A 17888-nucleotide genomic window follows, 5' to 3' on the forward strand; every position below is an offset into this window, starting at 1 on the left:
GCAGAACGAGCAAAATGGAACACATGCTGCGCCATGTGTTGCGTGACGGGAGAGAGCATCGCCACACGACGCCACGTAAGCGGCGCGCCTCGACGTAGCACATACGGCGACGCTACGCCGCGGGCGGAGGTGGGTTGTCGTCGACGATGTAGTCACGTGACGCCACCGTCTTGCTCTCCGAAGCCGGCACGTGTTCGTATATATATATATATATATATAACCCTTCCCCTGGGATAAGCTGCTGCGCTCGCCTGTCGGCCTTGGTGGCCGCTGCTGCTTCTTCGGTCTCTCGTCGCGCAGGACGTCCGTGGCATGCGGCGTAATTGATTTCTCAGCAATATCGTCCAGATGATTCCCGTCTACAGCAGCTAACGTACAAGTTACACAAAGAGAAATGCCCCCACATCAATTTAATTTCAAAGCTAGATAGCATACGCCACAACAAAACTCTAGGACATTACTCGCAGCGCAAAACTCGAAGGAGCGCTAAGCGGCGTTCAATCAGACAAAAATTCTATACTTCTACAGTGAAGAACCAGTACCTGATATAGTCAACGTCAAACAGGATTTAGAACAAGTAAAGTGTGCGAGGACCAACTTAGGATACTACGTGCACTTTCTTTTAACGGAAGTACAAATTACTTGCAACATCAATTATAACAGAACCTCGCGCTATAGAGCTGACAGCGTTGCCTAACCTCTCAATGAGTTCCAGTGCGCCAGTTCATCTGAGACAAACGCTGACACGCCGATAAGCATGGCGTTGGCTGATTACAGACATGAAGGCACTGAGCATCAACTGAACATTGAAAAATACAAATACAAAGTGCTGTATAATAAATCCAAAGTTTATGAAAATGTTCTGTAGCGTCTTTTCTTTGTTCTTCAGGTACAGAAAGCATTAGTTGTTTCGGCCGGGACAGAAGCTTTTTACTCTTAGCAGTGTGTTCAAAGGGGCTAGTTGGTTCATCTTTACAATAAAAACAGAAACAGGGCGACGCAGGACGAGCGAGTAAAGACCACAGGACAGAGCGCTGTGCTGTGCTCTTTATTTGTTCGTCCTGTATCACGCCGTTTCTGTTCTGATTCTAAAGCTTTTTACTCGCTGCTTAACAGGCACCTCTGAAACATTCCACTGATGGACGGTATATGTTCACGCCAAAATGTACGATACTGTTTGGTATAGGTACACCAAGCACGCGTTCATATGCACGTGTTACAATGATACCAACCATACATGCTGGAAATGCAGCTACCAGCGTTCGAGCGGTCCCGCAGCGTGGTTACACCCCGTACTGAGCATCAGCTCAGCACCGCCCCACCCCCCCTCCCAACCCACAACATCTTTCATTTCATTGGACTTGTAGGTTGGCGGTTAGAGCCGAGTCCGACCTGCGTACATCCGCGCGTCTGCTTCCCTTATGGCGTTGGCGAGCTCTTTTTAACGATCATTAAGCCTAGTTTGTCTCAGAGCAAAATAACAGCAACAGCGGGGAAGGAACACTTCGCGAGTTGGTCACGTGTCGTATAAGCGGGCACTGTGTTCCCAAATTTTAAGGTGGAAGGGGAAGGGGGGGGGGGGGTCAAGACATCCGGACACCCTCCCTGGATCCGTGCATGACAATATCCCCAACACGGGCGTGAGCGACTGAGCCATATGGGCCGACCAGCCGTCAGCCGTACGAGGCGAAAGCGACAGGCTTTCAATCTGAGGTGAAGGGAAGGTGCTTTCGCTTCTTCCACGTAATAAACGTTGTATTCTATTGTTCCGTTGGTTATAAAACCACTGCCACATCAAGCACGACTCACAAAGGTTTAGTTTATACCATTTTTTCTTTTATATTTCGTTTAAGCGAGCGAGCCAACGCACTGAATTTGGGAAATGATGCGCTCGTAGACGTATATTTGCAAGCAGTGGAGATATTTGGGTGTGGCCTTTGTTCCATTGCGCAATTTCGTATTGCGCATAATTGGTCGTCACCGGCACATTATTGGGGGCCGTACAGCTGAAGAGATGTAAGCCAGTTTTTTTTAATTTGTGTTTGTATTTGTTATGTCACCATGCAACAGCGGTGCCGCCGGCAGCAGCCATGGTCAGCGAAGTGTGGGAAGCTTCTCCTTCATATAAGCAACACCGTAAACCGGTTTATATACGGTTAGCTTAGATATTTACATACATACATACATACATACATACATACATACATACATACATACATACATACATACATACATACATACATACATACATACATACATACATACATACATACATACATACATACATACATACATACATACATACATACATACATACATACATACATACATACATACATACATACATACATACATACATACATACATACATACATACATACATACATACATACATACATACATACATACATACATACATACATACATACATACATACATACATACATACATACATACATACATACATACATACATACATACATACATACATACATACATACATACATACATACATACATACATACATACATACATACATACATACATACATTGCCTGGGATGAAGGGGCTAAAGGCTGATGCATATGCCTGACAAAGGCCCCGCTATCCGCGTTTGTTCAGAGGTGTATGTAAAGTAAGAAAAACACAATGAAACAAAATACGGAACATCAATAAAAGTAAAAATCAATGCAAATGGCAACTAATATAGATAGGGTTTGTGTCGGTAGTAGGGCAGAATTGTTAGACAACCCCATTTTGGTCGGCGTTTTCTTTTTGTTCCTATTATGCCATTACTTGCAGACCAGACGAGATTTCGTCAAACTCTTGATTTCCGTAGTTGGGTATCCTCTAACACTCTTTGTGCGGTATGTAGTTCTGCTGTGATCGTGTAAGTTTCTTTTCTCTCTCTCTCTATCTCCCTCTCGCTATATATATATATATATATATATATATATATACCAGAAAAAAAGCAGTTCTGGGTCCGGGTAAATATTCACAGTGAAGTAGACGCGCGTATGAAGCGGTTTATTGACGTTTCGGCCGGGGTCCGGCCTTCATCAGAAACATATATATATATATATATATATATATATATATATATACAGAGAGAGAGAGAGAAAGGCAACTTACACGATCCACAAAACAGTCTTGAGTGCCTTCTGAGCCGATGATCGGTGGGGACGTTGAAAAACAAGTAACACTCAAGCACATTGATAGCGGCTTCCAGAAAACATTTCGCGCCGCGCATACAATCCAATTACAAATACTACGGCGCCATCTCGCGGTCTCGTGCGGCACTCTGCTGTTCTCGTCACCTTTCCGCCACGCTGTCTTCCCCCGCTTTCCGCCTCATGCTTTTACTGTAGCCTCCTCCTCTGCTTTCCTCCTTACGCTCTATTCGCTATCACTGTCTTTCATTACCCGCTGCCCTTCGCGTTCGCTCTTTCATCCTTCGCTGTGCTCGTTCGCTCGGTTATGCCGAGGGAGGACAGGCCCGCCGACGCTTAACGCAGAAAAGGGCACCTAAGAGCTGCGCTCTAAAACGCATCATGCGCCAACCGGCCCTCTTTCTGACAATTCTTTGTGGACATGCTGCGCCATCTGGTTGCGCTGCCGAGAAGTCCGCGCGTGGCCTCCGAGACGAGAGGCGTGGCGCGCCGGTGCCTGCGAACGCTGAGAATTGTACCCTCACCTGCCGAACACTCAGTGGCACATACTCAGTTGGCACATACCCGTCAAATTGGGTCACTGGGCAGCAAGTACATGGTGTATTGTGTAGCACATAGGCCCGCTGTGCTGGAGGAGGACAAGCTTCGAAACCACTCGCCGCGGTGGTTTAGCGGCTACGGTGTTGTGCTGCTAAGCACGAGGTCGTCGCGGGATTAAATCCCGGCCGCGGCGGTCGCATTTCGATGGGGGCGAAATGCAAGAACGCCCATCTACCATTCAATGGGATACGTTAAAGAACCCAAGGTGGTCAAGATTAATCTGGAGTCCCCTGCTACGGCGTGCCTCAGACCGTGGTTCTGGCACGTAAAACCCCATAAATTAATTTTAAAATTTGATGGCTTCAAAACCAGCCGTCGGACAAACTTGGGTCACTGGTTATAGGGCACTGAGTATTTGCCACTGGCTGTGTCCCTGTATGTATGTGCCGCAATCAAATGAACCTCTCTGAAGCCAACTTTGAGCACATGGGTACTAAATTCCCTGTTGCACTTTCTCGTCAACCACGATTTCACCTTTTCTAACAATGTTCTTTTTTTTTATGAGGACACCAATCTAGGCCAGGGTCGTAAATGACTCGAAAGTACGTCAATGTGTCTGTCTGTGGAATCAGTTTATTCTGATACACAAGTGATAAGGAAACCAATTGATGCGAATAGAATACGACAAGGACACTTTTGTTAATGTTACGGACCAAGGGCAAATTATCGAGCCAGAGCACAAGTACATTTAAACACAATTAAACTGTTTGGTAGAGTTGGTTGATAGGTATTGAAGGCATTGTAGCGCAAGAAAACACGGACAGCACTCGTGGTGTCCAGTCCTCTTCTCCGTCCGCGTTTCACAGCGTTACAATGGCTTCAATATGTTTAAATAGAGTGCAACTAGAGGCTCAAAGCAAGCAAGTGCCACGTGGCAAGACGAAGAAGAAGACGCCACCGTGGCTGGACGGCCACGCCGGATCGAGCACTCCAGACGGCCCAAGTCCCTGCTGTCAAAAGGAGCCGTATAGGATAGTCAATGGCTGTGGGCCCCGAGGAGGACGACCCCTACGTCACACGAGTACGTCACAAGCACTGCGTGCGCGAACAGGTGCCGCTTTGCGGGTGGTGCTGGCCATGTCCAGCGACCGGTACCCGATACAGCGCTGGCGCTGGTGCTCGCTGCCACCCTCTTCCTGGCAGCTGTGGTGTGGCTGCTGGTGCGCAAGTATACCGCGCCGGGCAGTCGCAGAGCGTGGACTGCGCGCTGACCGAGGTGGTCAGCGCGATGTGGACGCCCATGCTGGACACCTCGCCGATGATGGAGCACGACCAGCAGCCGTCGTCCGTGACGGCCGCTGTCAAAAAGCGGAAGGTCAGTGCGCTCTGGGCGCTCTTGACTGCCCCGACCGTCGATACCAGCCACGCAAGACCACTCGGCGCCACTTCCTTGCTTGCTTGCTTGCATTTCTTTCGTGCTTGCTACCTTTCCTTCCTTTATTTTCTTCCAAATCTGTTTTCTTCTTTCTTTCCTGCATCCCTTTTTCTTGTTTTATTTCCTTCTTTCGCAAACCACACAAACTAATCTGCATATTATTGCCTCCACAACCAGGCTCGTAAGAAGCCAAAAAACGTTGCTGGAGAAGTGCGTACCCTCCGTCATTGTCATTTCCTTGGGCTTACGTTTAGCCCCAACACTGGTCGCGCTGCGACAACTCTCAAGGCACACAAATCGCTCAACTCACAGTTTTGCATTTTCAAACTGCTTTCTCTAGAACCCTTCCAGCTGTTCTCGCATCCCGAACTCTGCGAATTCTCACGTATCGTGCAACGGTAGCAATGTCATCGATATCAAGCACTTTGGTTATCAATAAAACCTATTGCTTTGACGACACGAGGTTGTTTACGTATTCGCATGCCACGCGATTCCATCTGCTCTGAAGCCACCTAGACGTCAGCAAGTGCCTGACAAGCCTAATACGCCAAACTCTTTCATCACCTTTCTCCCACAGGTGCTCGCAAAGGAGTCTGCAGTGACGGGTACAACGTCGGGTGGTTATGCCGGAACCGCTTCGAAGTCGGGGACCGCTACGAAGTCGGTCATCCCTCCCAAGTCGGACGCCGGAGACGGAAACCAGCCGCAAGACAAGCCGGAGGAGTATTTGCAGGAGCAACCAAAGGAGCAAGGATCGCAATGTGGAGCACCATATGTGGGAGAACAGGCCAGATCGCCAGCAGTGCCGATGATGAGTCGACAGAAAAGAGAACGCCGCCTGTCGTGCAAGGACGTTCAGGAAATTGAGGTGGCCGAGGACGAGGTCAAGATAGAACTTGGGGCGCCCAGGAGTCTCCTGGTTAGCGGAAACCAGAGAGGCCGACCGTCGAAACGACAGACCAGCTCAAAGAACAACACGTGTCCGATGGGGCGCTATGAAGGAAGGCCAGAAGAGTGTCTGACGTTTCCAGCGAGACGTCGACTTTCGGTAAGGAAATGCTTCACTGTGGGCTCACTACGCATTGTAGACTGCTTCATAAGGTACCCTTTGAACATGACGTTAAATGGCACTAAACAATGAATGAAGAAGTCAATTCGTCCGTTTATTCGCATTGTCTCCATTCATTCATTCATTCATTCATTCATTCATTCATTCATTCATTCATTCATTCATTCATTCACAGCCACAACGAGACACAAGCAGAAGCCCCATCACCAAGAGGATTCTCAGGAAGATTTGGCTAAGCCTTCAACCGCCAGAAACCCGGAAGTGACGCAATCCTGCCCTCCTTTCCTGGAGGCGGCAGGTGTGGCTGCAGTACAGCCCCTGTCAGTGTCGCAACTACGGTTGTCACTCCTGCTCCGACCGACTTGACTACTACAAAGAACGATGCCTCCAACTGGACGGAACCATTATCCTGTCTAGTGAAGCACCGTGAACAAGATGAAAAAATGTTTGTTAATATGTTCAAGCAAATGCGTGGAAAATATTTCATGCCCTATCCTGCGTATAAAGAGCCGGCACTTAAACAAAGACGCGCCTTGATTAGAACTTCTTTCCCATTCCACCATGCATGGGTGCACTAAATCGGCGGCCCTCCATTTAACATAGACACGTAGCTTCAGTCACGCTCCTCGACAAAACTTGCGTTGAGGAGTCACTTGAGGAGAGACTCCACCGCCCTCGGCAACTATCTTGAAATACTTTGTTACGGGATCTAAAGAATCGCCGATGAGCGGTAGTGACACGAATTGGCACGCACTATTCTTGCACACATAGATAACTGACAAGGCCAGAGAAAATAAGTGGGCGCAAGCGCTAAGCATTATTAAGCCACACTAAGTAGGAAAGCTGCCAAAGGTAGATTAATGTGCAAGGTGTGCAAATAAGCGGAGGCTGGACGATTAAGAGAGAAGCTCCGTAGAGCACAAGAGACACAGATACAGTTTAGACAGATGTAGATGACTCCTGTAGACGTAGTCTGTCTTAAACTTTTAAAGAAAAAAAAATCATGTGCCATTCCTCTGTCAATGTGGATGACCAGCGAAGCTGTTTAGCGCACGACATAGAAGTTACACAAAATTTTGCACAGATACAATCATATTGTCTTAATCTGAGTTCATGGTGGCGATATAGGTGCGCACACGCCTTCACGTATCACCTCTGTTATTAAATGTGTCCGTCACGTAAGACGTTGAATGGATCATGCCCCCTTAAGCAATGGCTCATATCCCTCTGAATGCAGCCTCCCCGTTACGACGACAGAAGTGAAATTCTACGCTGGAGTGATGAGCGGCAACGGAGCTAATTGCGAGAGAATACGACGACGACAAACGTGCAAGTACTGGCACAAGTCCATTCGCGCGGTTGGCGCCGAGAATATTTTAATAGTCTTTTTTGAAAAAGTTTTACAGAACATTTTTTTTCAGAAACATGTGTTCTAACCCTTAAAGGGAAGCTGAAACACTTTTCGAAAAAAATGAGTTCTCTGCGGCATTCTACAGTTTTGAGTCCCCTGAACACGAATATCTCGTTCAAAAAGGGCGGAAACAAGCGCAAGAGGCTGTTTTTTCATGAAAACGCGCACCAGCGCCTCAGGGTATCGCGCGAACGCCGCTGTTGCCCGTGATTGGTCGGAGCCGCTGTGACGTCAGTGGCGGCAGTCGCCGGTCGGCGCCGCCGTTTGCGAGCGTAGCACGCTGTTCTGTTCTGGCTGCATAGCTGAGTTGTAAGCATTATGGAACGTTCTCGCTGTCTCGGACAGCTTGTATTTTCGCCGTACATGTTCGAACCGACAGCCGATACGGAAAACGATGGCGGCAACGGCGGCAACGACGATGTTGAGTGTGCCAAAAGCGAGAGCGATGTGTGCACCTTCTCGCGCGTTGGAAATCTTAGCTGTTACGTATGCTTTTTTTTTTGTCCATGTAGCTGCACGTTCCAATGACGGGAGAAAAAATGCGCTAAAGTGTCACTGAGAACTTGCTGCTGGAAGAATGCCGAAGCACTAACTTCTCATTAGATTGTAAACACGGGTACAATTCCGCGATGTCAAGCACCTTGCCGCTGCTTGTCTGAAGTCCCGTGGTTTTCTGAGCGTTGATACACGATCGCGAACATAAGTGCCGCGTTTCAAAGCGCGCACATGCAGTGCTGCGAGGTACAGTCATGGAAATTGCTTATCATACACATCCAGATCGAGATGGTGAGGGGGATTATATGTGCACTATTCAGAATATGGTTCGACGACTTTGCGATTGTGGCTCGATCAAGAATCGGTATGCGCGCTCCATGCTAGTGTTGACATAAAGATATTAGGCAGTTTTAGCACCGCCGTGTGGTAAACATGATAACTGCAACCTTACGTCGAATGTCACTAGGCAAGCCTATACTCAAATTTATACCTCAGGTTCAACGCTGTGGAAGCTCCGCACGAAGTCCGGTTACCAAAATTTATTACTGAGCGCGTTTCCGTCTATGGTTCGCAGCGTGCCAGCGGCATTTGCTCGCGCAAGCATGCACGTGAAGCTGCCGCGACGGGCTGCAATTAAAGAATGCCGAAAAGAAAATTGATTTAAAAGAACGTGTTAGCAGCCGTATAAGTACACGGATTGTTTCTATGGGTAAATTCTTTTTTTTTTTCATTCAGAACTGAGCTTATATATGAAAAGTTTTCTCAAAAATCGGGTCAAGAAACACCGAACTTTTTCTAAGTGCGAACGCAGCCACTGCAAGAAGTATCTCAAGCCTCCACAGCGTTGCACCTGATGTATGAAACGGAGTATAGCAACGCTAGCAACAACGCGTTTCCGCATTTGCCGTAAGGCTATCCGGCTATGGCGGAAATGGTCCGAGCACTGCACAGTCGATTTCGTCGGCACGAACGTATCTCTCCTCACCGCACTGCGCTGCAAGCTTCTTGTGCTTCGGGAACCTGTGAAACACCACATCGTCTCGCCCGCGTGTGTTCGCGCAGCCGATTGCTGCACAGAACGAGGGCATGTTGGGCGCCCTTGGCTGTAGGCACTCACGCAGCACAGAAGAACAGTCTACGAAAATCGCAAAACAAACGTGAGCGGCGGCGGCGACAAATCTCTCGTAGCGTCGTTCAGTAAAGCGCAGGACGGAAGGAGCACATGCCAGCGCATGCCTGCACGCCGGTCCAGCAGCTCGGTCCCCGCCAGTGACGTCACTCTCGCCGGTTCTCTCCTCTGGTAACCTCCTCACCCGGCGCTCCGGGAAGCGATGGGGGCGTGTCCGCGGGGGTGATTTAGAAAGCGATTTCCGCCCCTTATATTAACAAAACGAAGAAAAAAAATTCGGAACCGTAAATTATTACGTCTGTTCTTCTCAATCCCAGCAATTCATGGAAATTGAAAACCGCTTCAGCTTCCCTTTAAGCCTGGGGCCTCTTTGGGCTCCAGGTTTGACAAGGGTACTTCAAGGACACGTTACAGATCACCGAGCCTACAGGGGTACGTGCCATTGAGCTCGGACCCTTTATGTACTATTACCAGGATCGGTTCACATGAATATAGTTTCTGCACACAGACGCCACGAAACCCCGGATCTGAGCCATATACAGCTTCGCTGTAATAAACATCATGCACAGCTCGTCATGGTCGCCGTACGTGTTCTCACTTTGTCAAAATGTTTGCCCGTGGACAGGTGGCATGCGACTCGGAGCTAGTTAAGCATATGTTCAACGATGACCATCTGGTCCCGATGTGGAAGTTTTGGATGCAACGTTGACTGAAGGGCCACCCTATATCTTTGATTTGGGATTTGTCCATCTCCCTGACAGCGCGAAAAAGGGGATAACCAACTCGACCAGCTTCAAATCTACTGTAGATCTATCATCTCCCCTGTGTCTACAGAATCAGACATTGCAGTCGCAGCCGTGCGTACCACCCATAACAGGATTTCCTGTCACGCTTCGCGTTTAGGACAGCGCGATGCGTCTTGTATGCTTCGTTTTGTCCAACATCACGTTTAATAATGAAAATAGCACGCATTTATGAAATAGTAATCAACCTACTGCGAATCTGATCTCCTGTTCAACGTCAAAAACTACTTTTGCATTTGATAAGCTAAGACCACAGCACCCGCGAATGGACTGGTGCGCGTAGAATCACGGATAAAAAGCGTCTTAGTTACAGCAGTAATGATTGAAATGTGCAGGAGAACAAAATAAATTGCGGCAGAACTCATCTCAATATTACTGGCGATGGTAATGCGTGAATCAATCACTGAATCAAGCACTGAATAAATCTAGCGACACAGTGCATTGAACGCATCGAGAGGAGGTATGTATGAGGCGTGTACTGCAGCGGGATTCCTCTTTCGCGCTCCCCGCAGAACAATAGGCGCCATCTACCAGAGCCGTAGCGAAGCCTGCGCGTGGCCTCCGAAATGCACGGCGCGCCGGTGCCTCCGAACGCCGAGATGCGTGTTCCTCTCTCGTGCTCCTTCCTGGACATGCCGCGCCATCTGGTGGCACTGCCACGAAAGTCCGGGCGTGACCTCCGAGACGAGAAGCATGGTGCGCCGGTACCTGGGGCGCTGAGAATCGTTCCCTCGTTTGACGCACGTTCAGTGGCACATACTCAGTAACCCATGCTGACGAGAGGTTCATTGAAGAAATACGTTCATTTAAAAATAAAGGAACATGCCTAGTGCATGTGCCGATTTCCTCCATGAGGCAATAAGCGCACCTCGGAGTTGACAGTACAAGACCGTGACTGTGACGTACACAGTCACGGTCTTGTGCTGCTGACATTTTCGGGACCGACATTACCCGACCCACAAAAACCCGCCATATACCTCCACCGTAAACCTTTGCTGTCCGCTGTTCATCATACCAGCCCAAAAATGGTTCGATAGGGCTGCTTGTTCAATGCGATTGAGGCCCCCGCGAGGCCTTTCGCTAAGTATTGCCCAAATTGCGGGCATATTTTCTCAAAGCATCATCCATCCCGGCCGTGTTCCTGCGGTTCGGTCGGCCAACATGGATCACAAACAACCACCGGCGATGAAGATGCTTGAAACCCACCGGCTGCTAAGTCCGCAGTCGAAGCCGCATTGCTCGGCCACGGTATGATCATCTTGAGAAGATTCTGTGGTTCCTTATAAAGCTTTGAACCTCCCTACGTGCATTCTTTACGCAGCACTACATATGTCGTATGGTTTTCGACTGGTAACAGCACACGGAAAACACGTAAACATTCATAAGGGCGTACATTTTTAGTTCAGCCCCGTTCAGCCCAAACATGGTACGGGTATGCAATACCCTGTGTGGGGTCTTTAATGAAATAAATAAAGAAAGAAAGAAAGAGAGCTGTAAATGATAATGATTCGCCTTAAGCAATGCTTACATGCTGGCTCAAGTAACTTGAGGCCTAAAGTTTACAAGAAAAAGTGCAACGTTTAGGGGAAGGAATAATAGCTCACGCGGCAGTTACGAGTGTGTCACGCCACTCTTTAGACGCTATTGCGGTACAGGATAGGCGTTTTCACTGCAGATCTCGAGTTCTCCAAATCGCTTCGGAGTCTGAAATCCCTGCTTCCACCATGATATTTCAGTGTAACGAATGTTTTATGGCAGTCTGGTTAAAACTGCGACACTGCTTCCCACTGCTGCTGCTGATGATGATGATGTTTCAGGCAATGGAACATATCCCCGATGGGCTATACTAGCCACGCAGGTGGCGGTATAGTTAAAACAGGAATAAGCATCTACAGAAACCACCGCAGGGTGAATGTCGATGTTAACACGATTAGCGAAAATTCGGCGCAACCCATCCCATGATGACTGTCGACGCTCATGCGTTTAGCATTGAATCGAAATAGCGATAGAACGTGTTGGAAGTGCACGCGTTGCCCCCGAGGCGAGGAGCGTGGCACGCCGGTGGCTGCAAACGCTGAGAATTGTTCCCTCGCGTGCCGCACGCTCAGTGGCACGTACACAGTGACCCAAGTTGACGACAGGATCATCGAAGAGCGGCACATACCCAGTGCGTTTGTAGAGTGGTGCACGAGCTTCGGGATCGGCCCATGTATGAGGAGTGCATAACGCATGCTTCACCTCCACCGCGGGTCGGCCCTGAATTGCCCTATCTTCGTGATCAGTCCGCCTGTGGTGAGTGCTTAACTCTTGCTTCACCTCCGCCGCGCGTGGACCCGGCATTGCGCTAACTTCGGGATGGGCCCACGTATGGGAAGTGCTTGACGCCTGCTTCACATCCGCCGCGGGTCTTCCCTGAATTGCACTATCTTCGGGATCAGCCCACGTATGGTGAGTGCTTAACGCCTGCTTCACCTCCGCCACTGGTCGGCCCGGCATTGCAGGAGCTTCGGGATCGACCTACGTATGGTGAGTGCTTAACGCCTGCTTCACCTCCACCGTGGGTCGCCCTGACATCGCACTATCTTCGGGATCAGGCCACGTATAACAAATTGTCAACGCGCGGACGCGATCCGCCAGATCCCAGTCATAGGCAGCTTTGCTGTAAAACCGTGCTCGAGATGAGGGCTTCTCTCGCGAACACGCGGATGCCAGCGCGCTGTCACCGTTGGTAGCTGAGCAATGTGGTTGTTTATGATGTTGTGCCGGCCGAGTGCATCCTCTCTTGCTTCCCGTTTGGTGCAGAAGTAAACACGCGCCTCTGGAATTAAGAAATGCGTCAGCGTAACACGTGCAGACGCACCAATCTACGTAGCGGATGCGACGGGCAGCCTTCGGTAACGCTGATGTCAAGATGTTGGCACCGCGCTGTGTCACCGCTTGCCACCTAATGTGTACGTGCCGTGCGAAGTGAATAGGAGTTGCTCTCAAATCGCCAAGGCCAGAACCGAACTATGAAAGCAATTTCCTTCGTCCTAAATTGTTTACTTATCAGTTCAGGTCCCCCGCTATCGGGTGCACGAGCTCGACTGCTCTAGGCCAACCTTCGCTGAACAGGATCAACATTAGCTCGGACTTCATGTGCACGGCTTGAGAGGGTTGAAGCTCGTGCATTTAAACTTCGAAGGCACACTTTGAATCATTGTGAGCGCGAATTATATATAAGAATGCGCTGCGGCTATCGCATGCTCGGTGCGATACCCGATTGCGCGGGGTTCGGTCGAACGATGATGGTCGGCACGCGGATTAAGTCGGTGCCGTCGACAAGAAAGCCCTTCGCACTGGTACAACTCCAGCTCGTCGGTTGCGTAGTTGTCGGCCTGGTGCATGACAAGATGGTCCTATCGACAGACTGTGCTCAATAGCGGGCCAATCGTTGGCGTCAGCACCTTGTCGGTTTATCGATCACCGCACCTTTTAAACGAGTATAAGACTGGCACGTGCTGCCACCGCCAGCAACTGATGGCCGACGCTGCAAGAAGACTTTGCCAGCAACAAGTGTTCCAAGTGCCACCAAAGTGTAAGGCGGCGGTTTTTCGATAAATGCACTAGGCCTCAATTAAGCGTAGACATTACGAGGTCCAGGGTGCAGTACGGACGAAGCCCTGACCGCTTTCCGTTTTGAAGAGGAGTAGCTTCTTACGCTACGCACGTTCTCGGCACGTACCGACGCAGAACCACCAGTGGATTTGCGACGTGGTACACAGCACGGGTGTTTGCTGCAGTGGGCTGTGAAGAATTCAGATGGCGTAATTTAGAAAAGTTGATTGTTGGGCTAGTTGGTCGTCCTTAATTGAAGTAGTAACTTAGCGCGATAAAAACACTGAAAACTTGTCCACCTTTCTTGTTTCCGCGTTTTTATCGCGCTAATCTACGTCAATTATGGACGTAATTTATTTTAGAGGGCAATTATTAGAGGGAGATTACGTATTTTCTGTAGTGGGTGATTACTGGATACTATTCCACGCCACAGCATCTAAGGCTGTCAGCAAGCTGCAAGTAGGCTGAAAATCCTTGTAGGCATTTCAAATGCAAGAGATACCAGAAGCTGCGTTATCTACTCTGGAACGAAGTCCAAAATTTTATTTCAGTTAGCATATAACACCAGTGAATGCCGAAGCGTTAACAGGAATATAGGATACAAGAAGAAGAAATTGTGACTGTACAATGTTCTCCAGCCAGCGGAAAATAGTGCTATGAAATATAGCACCTTATTTTATTAAGTACAGTGAACATGGTATAGCGAGTACATGTTATACAAGCGAGTGCAAGCAGGTAAGCTTATACAGGGTAGTGAAAGCTCAAGGACAAAAGCAACGGCAATGAAACCTTATGACCAAGATCTAACACGGCAGGCACATGTGACCGTGTCAGAACAATGTGCAATCTAGCCGAAGGTAGGTTCAGGAACTGTACCGCTACAATGTATAACGACTATACAGGTTGTAAGGAACAAGTTTGGTGCCATGCCGGCACTCATTTGCAAAGGATGAGCTCATAATCATGATCCTCACAAGCTAACGTGGATGTTTTATTGCCTTTAATTCACACCATATGCTTGTCGTAATGGTACGCTGATGTTGTGCATTAGCCATGATGAATCCCGTGATAAGAAAGATGCGAATAAGAAAAGATGCCAGCAGACACTCCGAGTGAAAAAACAATTTGATAATGGAAGGTCCAGAGAAATATACGAGTGGACGGCTGGACACCCTCCAAGTAAGGGGAATGAATGCCCAGTGCCAAAGTTGAGTTTGCGAACAGATTTGCGACCATCACTGCAGAACCGTCAACGAGCCTTCCGAAGGAAAACACGTGATAAACGAGTCCAGCAAACAAAGATTCCACGGAAGAAGTGAAAACGCACCCCAGCGGAAATAAACATGCCGCTAACCAGATGAAACGAGCGAAGTCGCACGCGCGCATAACACATAGACAACATACATGCAACACACACACACACACACACATACACACACATGCTCACACGAACACATACGCGCGCGCAACTTCGCAATGCGAACCAACATCAGCGTACCATGGCGAGAGCACATAATGTGAATTAACGTGCATGAAACCACAGATAAACCTAACGCTAGACCCTGAGCAGTGTACTGTAGATGAGCCAGCATGTTACCTTGAATTGTTTTGGTGCACTCGTGAAAGAGCCATGGACTCTCAATGGGAGTGTACATCGAACTGCTATGATACAGCTACCGCGCGGCAAGAGCTGTTACAGGGATGTCGTGGTTGGTCGGCGTCATGCCTCCGTAGTCTTGCAGCATCGTCTAGGCAGCACGCAGAGAGGGACTTTTCCTGCAGCTCAACGTCATCGGGTGCAGCAACGTGATGAAATGTCACGAGAGCAAGGCCTGTTTCTTTACGGTCAGCACCAGGTGTCATCGCCTATACACGCAGACGGGGCAGATCTTGACGGGCGGCGGATGTGAAGGCAAGGGTTGCCAGCTGAAACGAAAAAAGAGGCGTCATGTTAACACCCGCCAGCCCAATGCTAGGGTACGGGTCGGATGAACTCGATTTACTTACGCGCAGTCGACGTGCTGTACGGCAGGTAGTGCAGGTATCTTCACTCTCCAGGAAACCAGTAGCTGCGAGGCTGGAGCAGAAGTGGTAGAAGTAGAAGAGGTAGAAGAGGCGCTGAACGTCGTCCATCTGCGACACGGCAGGGCGCAGGAAACTCCGTCGGACGTGACTGATGGCCGCATCTGGGGAAACGAAACGACAAAGAGGCGTCGTGTGAACCACCCGTCAGCCCAAGCCACGGGTCGCGAGAACTATTTACGTACGAGCAGTCGACGTTCTGCGGGACAGGTTGTTCAGGTATCTTCACTCGCCAGGAAACCAGCAGCTGCGAGGCTGGAGCAGAAGTGCACGGACCGTCAGCCGCGGTAGAAGAGGCGCTGAACGTCGTTCATCTGCGACACGGCAGGGCGCAGGAAACTCCGTCGGACGTGACTGATGGCCGCATCTGGGGGAAACGAAACGACAAAGAGGCGTCGTGTGAACCACCCGTCAGCCCAAGCCACGGGTCCGGAGAACTATTTACGTACGGGCAGTCGACGTTCTGCGGGACAGGTTGTTCAGGTATCTTCACTCGCCAGGAAACCAGCAGCTGCGAGGCTGGAGCAGAAGTGCACGGACCGTCAGCCGCGGTAGAAGAGGCGCTGAACGTCGTCCATCTGCGACACGGCAGGGCGCAGGAAACTCCGTCGGACGTGACTGATGGCCGCATCTGGGGGAAACGAAACGACAAAGAGGCGTCGTGTGAACCACCCGTCAGCCCAAGCCACGGGTCCGGAGAACTATTTACGTACGAGCAGTCGACGTTCTGCGGGACAGGTTGTTCAGGTATCTTCACTCGCCAGGAAACCAGCAGCTGCGAGGCTGGAGCAGAAGTGCACGGACCGTCAGCCGCGGTAGAAGAGGCGCTGAACGTCGTCCATCTGCGACACGGCAGGGCGCAGGAAACTCCGTCGGACGTGACTGATGGCCGCATCTGGGGAAACGAAACGACAAAGAGGCGTCGTGTGAACCACCCGTCAGCCCAAGCCACGGGTCGCGAGAACTATTTACGTACGGGCAGTCGACGTATTGCAAGGCAGGTAGTACAGGCATCTTGATTCGCCAGGAAACCAGTAGCTGCGAGGCTGGAGCAGAAGTGCACGGACCGTCAGCCGCGGTAGAAGAGGCGCTGAACGTCGTCCATCTGCGACACGGCAGGGTGCAGGAATCTCCGTTGGACGTGACTGATGGCCGAGTCTGGGGAAACGAAACGACAAAGAGGCGTCGTGTTAACCACCCGTCAGACCAAGCCACGGGTCCTGAGAACGACTTACGTACGGGCAGTCGACGTATTGCAGGGCAGGTAGTGCAGTGTCGATCACACTTGTCTAGAGTGGCCCGAAGGCTGCTCCGCACTGCGCCTGCGACGCCTAGCGACAAGCCCTGGGTTCGAGATGTGTTGGCCGATAGCGCCACGCGCGTGGACGCTGCGGCATGCGCGGGCATCCAAGATACAGGCCGCAGCATTCTAGCAGTGTCACGCTCGCAGCTCAGCTGGCAGTGCTCGTCCAGTGATAAAAAGCCGGTGCTCCCGACCCGCAAATCACGCAGGCCTGTATCTTGGCCGCCCGCGAATGCCGCAGCGTCCACGCGCCTGGCGCTATCGGCCAACACATCTCGAACCGGGTGCTTGTCGCTAGGCGTCGCAGGCGCAGTGCGGAGCACCCTTCGAGCCACTCTAGACAAGTGTGATCGACACTGTACAGGCATCTTGATTCGCCAGGAAACCAGTAGCCGTGAGGCTGTAGCGTAAGTGCACAGACAGTCAGCCGATGGACGACAAGCGCTGAACGTCGTCCGTCTCGGACACGGTCGTGCGCTTTGGACGCTGCTGGAGTGTGCCATACGCTGAGGCCTAGGTTACGTATCTGAAATCGAAAAGGGGGAAACTTCTCGAATAAGGAATAGAAACAGAATGTAGGTACTCACCATGACAGGCGTCGTCGCGCGAGGCGTGATCGATGAACTCGTCGAACATGGTCGGCGCGTCGAGCGACAAAACCACAGCGCAGCACAAGGAATAGAGAACAAAAATTGTCCACATACTTTGGCCGCAACGCGCCGCGCTGCGGACCGAAGGCAACGTCCATTCTTCAGTGATGATCTGGAATACGCCACTGGTTAACCCAGACACTCCATTTCCGGATGCCATTTACTTCCGCGGTTCAACATTTCGCGCCCTTTCGCGCGCGTGGTC

General features: G+C 50.2%; 1 protein-coding gene and 1 long non-coding RNA gene across 4 annotated transcripts; one reads left to right on the top strand and one right to left on the bottom strand.

The window, feature by feature from the left end:
- The first annotated feature begins 4662 nt into the window (after positions 1 to 4662).
- LOC139048581 (uncharacterized) lies at positions 4663 to 6729 on the top strand. 2 transcript variants are annotated; one of them, XM_070523000.1, is made up of 3 exons: positions 4663 to 5084; positions 5722 to 6192; positions 6389 to 6729. In XM_070523000.1, exons 1-3 carry the CDS (start codon positions 4749 to 4751, stop codon positions 6476 to 6478), a joined length of 897 nt encoding a protein of 298 aa, XP_070379101.1. In that variant the 5' UTR covers positions 4663 to 4748; the 3' UTR covers positions 6479 to 6729. The 2 variants fall into 2 exon arrangements, with proteins under 2 accessions (XP_070379101.1, XP_070379102.1); XM_070523001.1 differs by having other exon boundaries at positions 4665 to 4790.
- A 7434-nt stretch (positions 6730 to 14163) lies between these two features.
- LOC139049140 (uncharacterized) lies at positions 14164 to 17346 on the bottom strand. 2 transcript variants are annotated; one of them, XR_011508134.1, is made up of 7 exons: positions 16966 to 17346; positions 16707 to 16888; positions 16444 to 16625; positions 16180 to 16361; positions 15916 to 16097; positions 15656 to 15834; positions 14164 to 15574 (listed from the first exon to the last, which is right to left on the bottom strand). It is a non-coding gene; the product is annotated as an uncharacterized lncRNA (long non-coding RNA). The 2 variants fall into 2 exon arrangements; XR_011508133.1 differs by having other exon boundaries at positions 16970 to 17066.
- Between the last annotated feature and the right edge of the window lie 542 nt (positions 17347 to 17888).

Source organism: Dermacentor albipictus, chromosome 8 (assembly GCF_038994185.2).
Source record: "Dermacentor albipictus isolate Rhodes 1998 colony chromosome 8, USDA_Dalb.pri_finalv2, whole genome shotgun sequence".
Lineage (NCBI taxonomy): Eukaryota > Metazoa > Arthropoda > Arachnida > Ixodida > Ixodidae > Dermacentor > Dermacentor albipictus.

Bases quoted from the DNA above. Each gene is read 5' to 3' on its own strand.
- LOC139048581 (XM_070523000.1), top strand. From the start codon at position 4,749: ATGGCTGTGGGCCCCGAGGAGGACGACCCCTACGTCACACGAGTACGT. The intron at 5,085-5,721 runs GTCAGTGCGCTC...TTTCTCCCACAG, and splicing joins CCGCTGTCAAAAAGCGGAAG to GTGCTCGCAAAGGAGTCTGC. The intron at 6,193-6,388 runs GTAAGGAAATGC...ATTCATTCACAG, and splicing joins CAGCGAGACGTCGACTTTCG to CCACAACGAGACACAAGCAG.